This window comes from Rhinolophus hipposideros, assembly GCF_964194185.1.
Source record: "Rhinolophus hipposideros genome assembly, chromosome: 5".
Taxonomy (NCBI): Eukaryota; Metazoa; Chordata; class Mammalia; order Chiroptera; family Rhinolophidae; genus Rhinolophus; species Rhinolophus hipposideros.
Window position 1 is genome coordinate 60,752,009 of NC_138051.1, and position 14,355 is coordinate 60,766,363.

The 14,355-nt window shown below is 34.6% G+C and overlaps 1 protein-coding gene across 3 annotated transcripts in view; it reads left to right on the forward strand.

Moving 5' to 3' along the window:
• Nucleotides 1–14,299, forward strand: part of ATL1 (atlastin GTPase 1) — a 72,693-nt gene extending 58,394 nt beyond the window's left edge. For 2 of the 3 annotated variants that reach the window (XM_081050056.1, XM_081050057.1), the window contains 5 exons: nt 2,797–2,924; nt 4,076–4,132; nt 7,597–7,668; nt 8,949–9,380; nt 12,984–14,299. In XM_081050056.1, the coding sequence (XP_080906182.1) occupies nt 2,797–2,924; nt 4,076–4,132; nt 7,597–7,668; nt 8,949–9,380; nt 12,984–13,094 (800 nt within the window). In that variant the 3' untranslated portion in view covers nt 13,095–14,299. Of the gene's footprint in view, nt 1–2,796; nt 2,925–4,075; nt 4,133–7,596; nt 7,669–8,948; nt 9,381–10,827; nt 10,843–12,983 lie in introns of all 3 variants that reach the window. The other variant, XM_081050055.1, reaches the window with a different exon arrangement.
• Nucleotides 14,300–14,355: the final 56 nt, after the last annotated feature.

The window sequence follows — 14,355 nt, forward strand, 5'->3', positions numbered from 1 at the left end:
ATCAATAGTAATAATTGTTATAATTATTATTTGTTCATGGTCCCTCACATTATTGAAATTATTATTTCCTCTTACTATATTTCCAGTGTTACTTAAAACTTATAATACTATGATTAAATGTAACGGGTATTAATTTAATAGCTTCCCACATAGGAAATCAAAAGAATCAGAAGCACTGAATCACATCCATTCATGCTACATTCAACCAGTTCTTACCAAGTGCCTACTGAATATCTACCCTAACTATCTTTTAATTAATAAGGAGTTACTTTTTTTTTTTTTTTTGAGGTTGCTCTGTGTTATCGTGCCCAAGGTAGAACGACCAGGTAACCGCACCATAAATTGTGGAGGTGCATTCTTAGCAGTTCCATTTAAGAAAAATAACTAAACACCATTGCAAGGTGATTATTTTTAAAAAGGTGTCTCTAATGACTTTTCAGTTAGGTAATCCCAAGAAAATACCTTCCTTGGTTAGTTTACATAGCAGCGATATACCAGTTCCTCTACCCTGTGGAGTTCTTATAAAGCACGTATCATGTCCTCTGTTATTGTGATAAATAACCACTTTGACCTAGCCCCTGAATTCTTAGCAAGGTTTTACTTTTGGTGGCAAAAATTACTGAAGAAACGATGAAAGCAAAACATCATCCTGAATGATCTGATCATACATTTTTACTGAACACTTGCAGTGGCCAAAACTGATTAGTATACGTCTGCAAATTGATCTGAATGGTCTGCAGATGTTCTGGGTCATGTATTTACTGTGTTCTATTAATATTGTTAGCAAGAGCTCACCTCTTGTATATGTTATGAATACACTGTTCGTATATTCTAAAATTGGAATAGCTGACATTGGTCTCAGTGAGAACAGAGTTAGACTATGACTGATGCCATCTCCGGAACACATTTTTAATCCAAATATGCTGGTTACTTTAATAGTCACCACTTGTGTGAAGCAGATACACAGGTCTATCTTATTCCATTCCAATTTTGAACTCCTATAATTCCACTTTCAACTCCTATACAAGTAGTCGTAAAACATGGGCACTAAAATTTCAATGCTGTACAAAACATGAAGCAAAATAAGTCTGATAGATTTCCAACATGCTCATGCATGTCATAAAAGTGGCAAACAAGAGAAGAGAAACATGAATTCTCATGTGAATTGGTATTTCAATGTATATTGGGGCTATAAAAACAACTAGAGAAAATGCAAACACAGTCATAAGGTTTGCATCTTTACCTTTAAGACCTTGGAAATCACCAGTCCCAAACCCTGAAAAGTCAGTGATTATGCTCAATTTCAGATTTTTTTAAAAAATATAGGCAGTTACTTAGATATCAAGTCTCTGGACATATCCTGCTTTTTACATATATTATGTGCATTTTGGGGGTTTTGAAATGACAACTTAAGAATATTATCACTGTTCAACAGACTTCCCTGAAGATATATTTTCTGTGTTACTTTGCTAAATCTGTAATGTTAAGTGTCATGCGGGGTCTCTGGTCCCACTCCCCACACAAGAACACAGAATATGGTGAGGCCAAAAAGGAACAACAACGGAGCCATAGAGAGGGGAGTCATACCACTATGGTCTCGTTGGCAGCTGGGCTGGAGACACAGGAAGCAGGAGCCACATGATCCGCAATCTGCTGTCCGCTTCTCTGCCTGCCAACCAACCAACCAACCAACCAACCAACCAACCAACCAACCAACCAACCAACCAATGAACACCCCCGCACGTCCCCGGGAGCGCAGCCACGGCAGTTGTATCAGTGGCTAATGGCTAACTGGTTACAGCTGATGGCCAACTAGTCACAGCTGATGGCCATCTACTACCCGAGCCAGCACCTTTCCACATGAGGCCGAGAGCCTGGAAACTGCTCTCCTGGCTCTGTCCCCACACTAAGCTTAGCCTAATGCTATGACATGGGTTATATGTAATCACTTGAGCTAAACATAGTAGGTAAATAACTCCGACTACCTTTCATCTGCTCGCTATTGGGCTTCCATGGAGTTTTCTTGCCATGTTATTTTATGTTGCTGAGTTTTACCACTAGAGGTAGCATCATCATCACTATCTTTCTTGAGTTCCTACTTACCATACCATAACTAGTTCTATGCACTGTCCATAAGGTGGGCACACTAACATAGAACAATTTTTGAATATGTTTTCTGGAGGGAATACATCTTAATAGCTAGTCAATATATGGCTTTCACCCCAATTATGAGCATATATATATATATATATATATATGAACACAAACAAGACTTAAAGACATCAAAATATATGAAATGGTTACGTGAATGGGGTGTAAAATATTTGTATAATGTTTAATATCAAGAAAGCTATTTTTTTAATTTATTAGTTTCAGGTGTACAAGACAAGGTAATACTTAGACGTTCATCATTTATATCCCTCACACTGTGAACCCCCCTCCCCCCATCCACTATCCCTCAGACCTCGCACCGAGCCATCACATTATATATATAAAATTACAGTTGGCATTCATTAATGTTTAGCTTCTGGTGTACAGTGCCATGATCAGGCTATTTTACGGGCAGAAGATAAATGTGTAATTGAAGTGGAGATAAGAAAGACCAGAAATAGAAGTTTGGGCAAGGAGGATCATTCACCTTGAGAAAAGTGGGTTTCAGAAGTTGTTTAGATGATGGGAAAGTGAGTGATGGCTTTATCACTGGGGAAGAAATGGAGGAAATCAAATCATGTTTTATTGTATGGCATGGAGGACTGGATAGGATTTTTAAAATGATGAATTTGATTTTACTTGTAGAAATAGATGATGAATTCATCAAAAACTTGAAAATCCTCATTCCTTGGCTACTTAGTCCTGCGAGCCTAGATATTAAAGAGATCAACGGGAACAAAATCACCTGCCGAGGTCTGGTGGAGTACTTCAAGGTATCACTCTCATTTCTAGTGCATTTGTGAGTACTTAGATGTGACATGTTTGGGAATGTAGCTATTCCTTGAAACCATGACAACAAAAATTATACACTGTAACATGGGGACAAAGGTATAAGTAATCTATAAAAATGATAAAAAATTATTAGACTCCCAAGAGGAACTTAACTTTCTCAAATTAATTTTTTTGGAAAACTCCTTCAGGTAACTTCACTGTCCCCTTTTATCTTCAGGGAAATATATTTTGAAATATGAGTGTATCTAATAACTGGAAAAGTCTTATTTTGGGAGGGGAGGTGTTTCCTAAGGTCCATGCCACACAATCCTCAGTCATGACCTGTAAACTGCATTTTACCTTCATTCTGAAGATTTTCCAACAGGGCTATATCTTGCTTTCCTACTGGAGAAAATACTTCCACATTTCCCACTCTCTGCACCAAGAACCAATTTAAAGTGGAATTATTTTAAATTTGCATTTACCTGTTTACCTCGGGTAGCATTGAATACAATGCTTTTTTTCCCCAACCAATCTACATATATAGTGGAGAATTTCAGTTACCAATCTAATTTGTATACTGTTGCTTCAAGGACTGAAATATCCATTTTTTAAATACACGTTTTGTCATTTAAAATGCAGTCATATACCTCCTCTATGATTATTTACTTCATCACACTCAGCAATAAATGGCATGTTATTTATTTATCTAAAATTTGAATTCTTACTGTGCATAACACTGTGGAGAAGCTTAGAATTTAGTAGGATATTCAGGACCCCTACACAAATCTGTTTCATAAAACTTATGACATCAACACGTACAAATTCCTGTGGGTAACTGAAAAAGAAAGGTTACTCCTAGCAGAGGGATCTGAGAAAGTTTTAAAGGAGGTGGAAGTGAGTTAAGCCTTTAAAAAGAGTATGATTGGCAAATGAAGGTGTATGAAAAGGGCGTTTCAGGGGGAAAAGGGGGGCGGATTTCAGGAAAAGGGAACCAGAGCTAAGAGGGAATTTAAAGCATGAGAAAAAATTCCTGAAACTGCCAAGACCTTATATTGTTTGAACTGTCAAAACCTTAGAATATAATTTAATAGAATTAGAGAAGTATTGAATGGAATTACTTGAGAATGAGTATTTCTTTCTTTCTTTTTAGGCTTATATAAAGATCTATCAAGGTGAAGAATTACCACACCCCAAATCCATGTTACAGGTAATTATTAATCAGGAGGCATGCATAACATTTTAAAACATACTTGTCACTAAAGCTAGCTTTCCTTAGCTTTATGCTATGCTAAGCGAAAGATATGCTCCATTCTGGCTGTTAGAAATTGCCAAATAAAAATAGTGGACAAAATGATGTTAATATTAAATTATTTTTCTAATAACTGCCCATTTGTGTGTTCAGCTAAACATTTTCAAATACATACATAGCAGCCTCACTTGTGCTGAGATACAAACACTTGATACAAAAGAGTTTTCATTCTCTTTGTACTAAATTTGTTTAGAAAACAGACTCACACTATGGTTTAGATTCACACATGTAACAAGAATTAGAAAAGTAGGTCCAGCACAGACAATAATTTAGTGGTTACCAGAGGGTAAGGGGGTGGGGGGTGGGTGATGAGGGTAAAGGGGATCAAATATATGGTGATGGAAGGAGAACTGACTCTGGGTGGTGAACACACAATGGGATTTATAGACGATGTAATACAGAATTGTACACCTGAAATCTATGTAAATTTACTAACAATTGTCACCCCAATAAAATTAATTAAAAAAAAAAAAAAGAAAAGAAAAGTAGGTCCAGGTTTTAAACAAGTGGTCTCTACAAATAAACCCTTAAAAAAGGAAATAGTAGCTTTTTCCTTACTTATTTTAAAAATTTAAGTTCATAATAATTCCTTTTTGTTATTAATGAGACATTGTTCTATCAGTAGCAGTCCTTAAACTTGACATACTTTATGTGTATGGATTTATATATTCCCCCCAACATTTGATGAGAGGCTTAAAAATATTTTTTAATAATTTTAGTTTTCAATTACAGTTGGCATACAATATTATATTAGTTTCAGGTATACAACATAGTGATTAGCTATTTATATGACTTATATTGTGATCACCCCAATAAATCTAGTATCCATCTGACACTGTACATAGTTATTACAATATTATTGACTATATTCCTTAGGCTCTACATTACATCCCCATGACTATTTTGTAACTGCCAGTTTGTACTTCTTAATCCTTTTCCCTTTTCCACCTACCCCAATCCCTCTCCCAGCTGGCAACCATCAAAATGTCCTCTGTATCTATGAGTTTGTTCGTTTTACCGGTATTTTGTTCTTTAGATTCCACATATAAGTAAAATCATATGGCATTTGTCTTTGTCTGATTTACTACACTCGGCACAATACCATCTATGTCCACCCATGTTAGCAAGATTTCATTCTTTTTTATGGCTGAGTAATATTCCATTGTATATATGTACCACTTCTTTATCTATTCACTCATTGATGGACACTCTAGTTGTTTCTATATATTGGCTGTTGTAAATAATGCTACAATGAACATATGGATGTGCATGTCTCTTTGAAAATTACTGGGTCCTTCTTTGTCTCTTGTTATAACCTTTGCTTTAAAGTCTATTTTGTCTGGTGTAAGTATTGCTACCTCAGCTTTTTTTGTTGTTTCCATTTTCATGAAATACCTTTTCCCATCCCTTTACTTTCAGTCTGTGTATGTCTCTTGATCTGAAGTGAGTCTCTTGTAGGCAGCATATGTAAGGGTCTTGTTTTTCTATCCATTCAACCACCCTATCTTTTGATTGGAGCATTTAATCCATTTATATTGAAAGAAATTGATAGATATGTAGTTATTGCCATTTTATTATTCATATTTTTTATCATTCTTTTTTTTTTTCCATCTAAAAGAAGTCCCTCTAACATTCCTTGTAATACTAGTTTGATGGTGATGAACTCCTTTAGCTTTTTCTTGTCTGGGAAGCTCTTTACCTGTCCTTTGATTCTAAATGATAGCTTTGCTAGGTAATCTTGATTGTAGGTTCTTGCTTTTCATCACTTTGAATATTTCCTGCCAAACCCTTCTGGCCCGCAAAGTTTCTGTTGAGAAATTGGCTGACAATCTTATGGGAGCTCCCTTATAGGTAACTGCTTTCTCTTGTTGCTTTTAAGATTCTTTGTCTTTAACCTTTACATTTTAATTATGATGTGTCTTGGTGCTGGTCTCTTTGGGTCCATCTTTTTTGGGACTCTGCACTTCCTGGGCTTGTATGTCTAGTTTTTTTCACAAGGTTAGGGAAGTTTTCCATCATTATTTCTTCAAATAAGTTTTCAATTCCATGTTCCCCCTCTTCTTCTGGGACCACTATGATGCAAATGTTGGTATGCTTGATGTTGTTCCAGAGGCCCCTTAAACTATCCTTATTTTATTGGGTTCTTTTTTTCTTTTTGCTGTTCTGGTTGGGTGTTTTCTGCTACTTTATCTTCTAAATCACTGATTTGATCCTCTGCTTCATCTAATCTACTGTTGATTCCCTCTAATACATCATTTCAGTATTGTACTCTTCATTTCTGACTGGTTCTTTTTTATGTTTCCTATCTCTGTTGAAGTTCTCACTGAGATCATTCAGCATTCTTATAACCAGTGTTTTGAACTCTGCGTCTGGTAGATTGCTTGTCTCCATTTTGTTTCGTTCTTTTTCTGGAGCTTTGTTCTGTTCTTTCATTTAGGCCATGTTTCTTTGTTTCCCCATTTTGGCTGCCTTCCTGTGTTTGTTTCAATGTATTAGGCAGGACTGAAGTGTCTCCCAGTTTTAGTAGAAAGGCCTTATGTAGTACTGTTTCCCCAAAAATAAGACCTAGCCAGACCATCAGCTCTAATGCGTTCTTTGGAGCAAAACTTACAGTAAAATAGTAAAACTTATAGTAAAATAAGACTGAGTCTTATATAAGACTGGGTCTTATATTAATTTTTGCTCCAAAAGATGCATTAGAGCTGATGGTCCAGCTAGGTCTTATTTTCAGGGAAACACACGTGACCTGTGGTGCCCAGTGGCAATCTCCCTGGTCACCTGACCCAGATGTTCCAGTTATGTACCTTGTGTGAGTTCTGTGTGCCCTCCTATTATAATTGAGCCTCGGCTTTTGTTTGCATATCAGTTGGATGTGCTGGTTGATTATGAGGACAGGCGGTGACTACAGTGGAGAACTATTGTGCAGGGGCTGATCCTACAGAGCAGGATTCGCTTCAGCAAGGCTCTGCCTTTTGGGTGTGCTGCCTGCAGGCAGCTGGGTGGTGCTTGTGCTGGGTCTGAAGCCGGCCACCGGGCCTGCCCCTGGGACCTCCTGGGAGGGGCCCTGCTGCAGCCCAAGTTCAGCTGCATTAAAAATATTTTTTAAGAGGAAAAATCTTCCAAATGAAGATTCATTTTAGAATGATGGTTTATTGAGTAAATATCTATGTATTATGCATTTTGAAATTTTAGTTTTACTAATTTTTAAAAGTGTAGTGGAAATATTTCAACAATTTCAAATTATTTTATGACATTGGGTTCTTGCACATTTCTTGCACATGATATTCATAAATGAGAGCTGCCTGTGGAAGTTTAATAAATATGAGTTCCATTTTACATCATATTTTGTACTTTGTCCAAAGGCCACAGCAGAAGCTAACAATTTAGCGGCCGTGGCAACTGCTAAGGATACATACAACAAAAAAATGGAAGAGGTAAGAATAAAATACTTTAAATGATGTTTTAGATAAAATCAGTATTTCTTCCATGAGCTCATTCTTTTTTCTTCCAAGTTATACTGTATAGAGATGCAAAGAGATGGCTTTCACTTATTCTTTCTCAGCCTGTGTGTATTGAACTTCTATTTATTGTACTCCTAAAATATTTTAAAAACAAACCAAAAAAAAAAAAACATTATGTATGCACAACTTTAAATGTATGAGTTATCTCTATAATAGACATATTTTTTACTTACTATTTTTTTTGCCAGATTTTCCCATTAATTTATAAGGTCTAGTGGCTAAAATAACATGCTACCCTTTCCACTGTACCTCCCTACATTGCACAATTCCAATATTTCTATCTTAATTTTTTTTAAAAACCTGTTAGGAAAAAAAGACATTAAACCGTAAGGCCAATATTTCTACATATCATATTTCCTCTTTTTGTTTTAACATTCTCAATTACGATGCATCTCATGATTGTGTGATAGGACACCTACTATATTTACTGTGTGATAGGTCTTTTTTCCCCTGAAAATGTTATAAAAATGAATATTACATTCAAAATTGATCGAGTCTTAGAGACAAGGGAAATATAGGATATGGAGTGGTGTTTATGATATAACTGAAGGATAATTGGAATGAGAGTATTCTTTATACAGTTAAATCTCAAATAACCGAAATAAATGGTAACAGTAACTGAGATTTCCCTTGTAACTTCTGAAAAAATTGAAAATGTGATCCAAGAACATGTAATGTTTCCATTTAGTCTCTTGAAGAACATACTGAATGAGTTCCATTGAAACAAAAATCAGTGAAACTGCCAAAGAAAATGTTTTAAAAAATTTTTCTTTAGAGCTTTATAGCATTGCTCATTGTTTTGAATTAAACTTCATTGGTCAAAATTACTTCAGTGCAGTCAGAAAAAATTTCCTAAAGGGACTAGTTTTCTTGAATTTGGACTCATTCTGTGAATGAACTCAGTTTGCAGTTCACTTTGTTGCATGTCTTTTCGTCTTGAGGAATTTTAATTAAGTTCTGGATATTCTTTCCCGTGTCTAAAAGAAAATAAAAATTAAGAATGACTTTATATAAGTCACCTATGAAGTACCAGTCCCATTTATAGTCATGCCTGATAGATATGAACTTTGGAAAGATGTGGGTTGACAAAACATACATGCAGGCTCCTTCTGGTTAACTAGGTAAGTGAAAATTTTTGATACAGTTGCTGATTTTAATCCTCATTGAATAAACAATACTTCTCCATCTGACAGATTTGTGGGGGTGATAAACCATTTCTGGCCCCCAATGACCTGCAGACCAAACATCTGGAGCTTAAGGAAGAATCTGTGAAGCTATTCCGAGGGGTGAAGAAGATGGGTGGGGAGGAATTTAGCCGGCGTTACCTGCAGCAGTTGGAGAGTGAAATAGATGAACTTTACATCCAGTATATCAAGCACAATGATAGCAAAAACATCTTCCACGCAGCTCGTACTCCAGCCACACTGTTTGTTGTCATCTTTATCACATATGTGATTGCTGGTGTGACTGGATTCATTGGTTTGGACATCATAGCTAGCCTGTGCAATATGATAATGGGACTGACCCTTATCACCCTGTGCACCTGGGCATACATCCGGTACTCTGGAGAATACCGAGAGCTGGGAGCTGTCATAGACCAGGTGGCTGCAGCCTTGTGGGACCAGGTAGGAACACTTTTAATTCTCTTCAACTAAATTCAGTACACATTTGAATGCCATCTACGTACCAGACACTATGTAGATGTTGGAAATATACAGATGAACGTGATTCCAGTTTGCAAGAACTTCAGAATCAACAACCGTGTTTCCTCGAAAATTAGACCAGCTGGACCATCAGCTCTAATGCGTCTTTTGGAGCAAAAATTAATAAGACCTGGTCTTATTTTAATATGACATAATATGTCATAATATGACATAATATGTCGTAAGACCAAAACATTATATAAGACTTGGTCTTATACTAATATTTTTGCTCCAAAAGGCGCATTAGAGCTGATGGTCTGGCTAGGTCTTATTTTTCAGGGAAACACGGTAATTATATTACAATATAGGAGGTCCTATACAAACTCTTTTCAGTTAACATTTCAGTATTTTTAAAAAATACATAGATTGGGCAGTGTTTTTACTTTTTCTGATCCTAAAAGTTAAAGTTGTTACGAAAACTGTAAGAAAACACAGTTGAGTATTTAGCTAATTGTGGCTCAATTATATGTTAACTTTACTTCAGACTTACAACATATCATTTGACTAGCATTGGCTTTTTTAGGAGCATATACAGCCCACTATCATAAGTCGTATCACTGTCTCTTTCAGTATAAATTCCTAAAAGCAGTATGTGATGACTTAAATTATTTCTATTTGAACTAGACATTTATACCAAGTCATGAGTCCAGGTCAGCCTCTAGATCAGATGCTTATGGGTCAGCTGTCCTTTTTGAGCCAATTAATATAACCTAGGGAGGTGGAGTCACCATGGTCCCTTGTTCAAATCATTGATTATAGACAAGGGAGACAATTATAAACACACCTAAAACAATAACCAACTCACTATGTCATTCTGGAAATGTCTTCACATCACTCATGAAAATTTAGGGGAATTTAGTAAAGCTTAAGTAAAGATTCTTTACAAAATTTTGGAGTTAAAACTTTTGCACATTTATGGTCTGAGGGAGCAATTAATAACTATAATTATTCTAGCATTAAGAGTATACTTATATATAGTCTTTAAAACAGAATTGTTAAGTAATGGATTCCAAATGCCTTTGAAAAATCTAGAGCTAAACTAATGGTAACACTATGGGAAACGAATGAGTTAAACACTGAGTTCTCTGAGCCACTGTCTCAAATAGCCCCTCAACCTCAAAAGATTGAAGAGGGGTTATTTGAGGTAAATCCCAAAGCCCTCCTAGAATATGATGCTGAAACCTATAAAGGATATAAAATTGGCTTCTTCAAAAGATTCATATAAAATATGTAATCTAAACAGAAAAACTCTATAGGAGTATTTGTTCTTAAATGCTCACAAATTAATATTACAAAGTTGAATATCATGTTATTAATGAAACAGGATATATAGTTTTCTTTTCTCCCTTTTAAACTGCCTTTGCCACAGGGAACTACAAATGAGGTAAGTTAAATTTTTTTAATTAAGTACTATGTTTGTGAACATTCTATTTTTATTTTATAAACCAACTAGCCATTAAAGGATGTCTAAATGTAGATTAGAAAATCTTTGGTGACTACTGCTTCTGTGTTCTCCTAGCATTTACAATTTTAATTGTGAATTTTTAATATGGTTTTAAAATATTTAATTTGCTCCAGACATCATGTGATTTGATCTGAATATGAAATGCAAGAATTGATTATCACGAAGATCGTGAATATCCTATTTTGTTTGCTAAATGTGTAGAAAACTTCAAAATTCTTAAGCTCCAACACTATGCATTTTGCTCTACTGAACTACTGAAGAGTGAAACAGAGTAGTTATGAATCTTGAGGAACTTAACTACTAGAGTATTTAAATGAAGTTACAACCGTTAGAAGTTGTTTTTAACTTTGGTTTTGAGTTACCTATACACTGTAAGCAGGTTCAAGGTCAGTATGCAGCATAACTTTCTTGGCATACCTCCAACCTGACCTGTAAATTGTTACTTCTACCACGTCACTCTTTCCACATGTGCAAAATTACATCTAAGAAAACAATCTCAGCTTCCAGGAAGGAATCATTTGTTACATAAGAAAAATTATCTCTGGAGTCATTTAGTTCATTGTCTTCAGGAAGCAAAACTGATCCTGAGTAACTACAAGACAGCACATAATTCTTGTCCTCAGTTTCTGCTGTTACATGTAATTGGATTATGTCCTCTAATCAAATACCTATGATATATTTAATATTTATAATTCAATAAGGAATTATTTTATGTAAAATTCAGTAAAACAAATTCACTAAAGTAAAAACAAATTTCATCTTTGTAAGTCAAAAGTTAAGAAAATATCAAAGCTTTTAAGAGAATAGGGATGAAACGCAGTGTGTTAGAATATAACAGAACTAATACCGTGTTGCGCCAATACACATTCAAGTACTGATGATGGTACAGACTTTAGAAAATCAAAAGAAAATAGCCACACAGAATCAAAAAGATAAAAATCAATGGAATTTCCTGGGCATCAATGATTAAAGGATATTAAGCTTTTGTCCACCTTTTAAAAATATTCACTTTTTACAGACTCCAGAATTACACAAGTTGGTCTTAATTGAATGTTCATTATGTGCAAGTCAGAGAAGGGAATGAATTTTAGACATTAGCTACAGGAGAAAAAAAAGAACAAAAATATTTATAAAGATTAATATAAAGCAATATGTAAATATTCCTATGATTCAAATACTGTTAAATATAACACAAAGAATAATCACAGAGGGAGTTTTAGTGAGGAAAGGCTTTCTGAGGTAATGTTTCTCAATAAGGTTTTGTAAGATACGAACTAATTAATGGAAACAAGACAAGGGAACATTTAAGTGAGGGATCCCAGTAGGTGGGGGCAGAGGACATGTGCTTCTTTGCATGACCATATCAGGAAATAATGGAAAAAACAGTGATCCCATTCTGAAAAACCTAAAAGGAAGCCCTGATAGCAAGTAGTCTAGCTATGTATATAATGAAGTAGCTATTGGCAGCCAGAAGTTATGAACTCCTCTATAATTCCTCTAAAACTGATAATATTCACAGTATGAGTTCTCAACACACCCCTGAGGTTTCCCCAAAAAGAAGACCTAGCCGGACCATCAGCTCTAATCTGTCTTTTGGAGCAAAAATTAATATGACCTGGTATTTTATATTATACCCGATATTTTTATATTATTATTATATTATAACCCAGTCTTATATTGAAATAAGACTTGGCCTTATACTAATTTTTGCTCCAAAAGATGCATTAGAGCTGATGGTCCGGCTAGGTCTTATTTTGGGGGAAACATGGTAGAGGTTAGGAAGTTGTACTCCAAGAGGTGTAAAAGCAATTGTAGTGTGAGAGTAAAACACCACAAAGATCGATCCACAAAAGTAGTAACATACACACACTGGAGAGTTGAAAATACTTTTGAGTTCTAAGACACTAGTTATTAATTTATATCCTATGCTGACTAATGATACAGATTTCAAATTTAGCATGCTAAATTTTATACAGTACCACTAATTACACTAAAAAGGAAAAATTTTACATCTGTATGTTTAATAAAATGTTTTATAATCTGGATTCTTGCATTTCTAGGCTTTATATAAGCTTTACAGTGCGGCAGCAACCCACAGACACCTGTATCATCAAGCTTTTCCTGCACCAAAGTCAGAATCTGCTGAACAATCAGAAAAGAAGAAAATTTAATCCAAATTTAAAAATATACAGGTGCATGACCAACTGTCAGTTAAATATTGTTTTGTCTCCATGCAAACATTTCAAAGTGCTTCCAACAGAACAGAGTAAAATACCAACCACCTCTGAAGACTGCTAAATGGTTTAGTCTGTTTATTTCAGTGTTTAAGAAGATGTATGTATGCATGGTTATATCATTTTGTTAACATGTAGTTTCCTGATTTTGTCTTGAAATATGCTGTTATAATTTAAAGTATTTGTCTATGATGACAGTACATGTGTTCTGCTTGAATTCACTAAATTCTACTACTGGGTTATAATTAAACCATGTAGTAATATTATTCCATGTTTGGATATGCTCATTTAATTTCTACAGAATTTTTAATTTTAAAGTCATTTTAAAGTACAGTATCATAACTCAACAGGCTTGACTCAATCTATATCATCTTACATATACTGTGAGCTCTTAATTTTAAAGATATTTAAGAGAGCTTTCCAGTTGCTTTAGCAAAAACTATGTATTGCTTTTTATATTATGATTTAATATAGAATATAAACCTCTTGATCACAAAATGCACAAAAAAAATCACTTTGTATATGTATTTGAGTTTCACTGCATTGTATATTTTTTCATTTGGTACACACAAAAAATGTATTCTTCATAGGTTTATTCTTTTAAAATGTGAACTATTATTAAAGTTTACTCCAGTTCCTAAGATTTAAAAACAAATGCTTACTGAATTTGAAAATGTTTGCAAGGTGTTGATATGGAAATGATTAAGGTTTGTCTCTTTTTTTATAAATTCAAGATGCATTTTCTTTAATGTTGACCCCATTATATTAGGTTTCCATTTTAAGAAACAAATGCTAATCCCTGTTAGGTACCTTCCATTTCTTTTAAACTAATGATTCTATATTGTATTTCTAATTACTAAAATTAGTGGAATTTCATTGAGTATATATCTTTTAGAGGAAAAAAAAGTGTGATAATGAAAAAAGTAATGCCTTTTATCTGCGAGCTCTAAAACAGTAGTTTCTGATTTTCTTAGAAATGGCTAAGCCTTAATTAAATTAAACAGTAATATAAAGAAAGTAGTAGCAGGAAAGAAAAATTAGAAGAGTGTACGAGAGTTCACAAGATGTGTAAGCTTAAATCTTCGAAAAGTTTGATCACATGCCCTGCAAAATAACTTTTTCCTAATAAAATCCCACTAGCTTAATTTCATTTTTCAATACCCCTTTCATTATACTGCTCCCGTTGCCTATGGGTCTT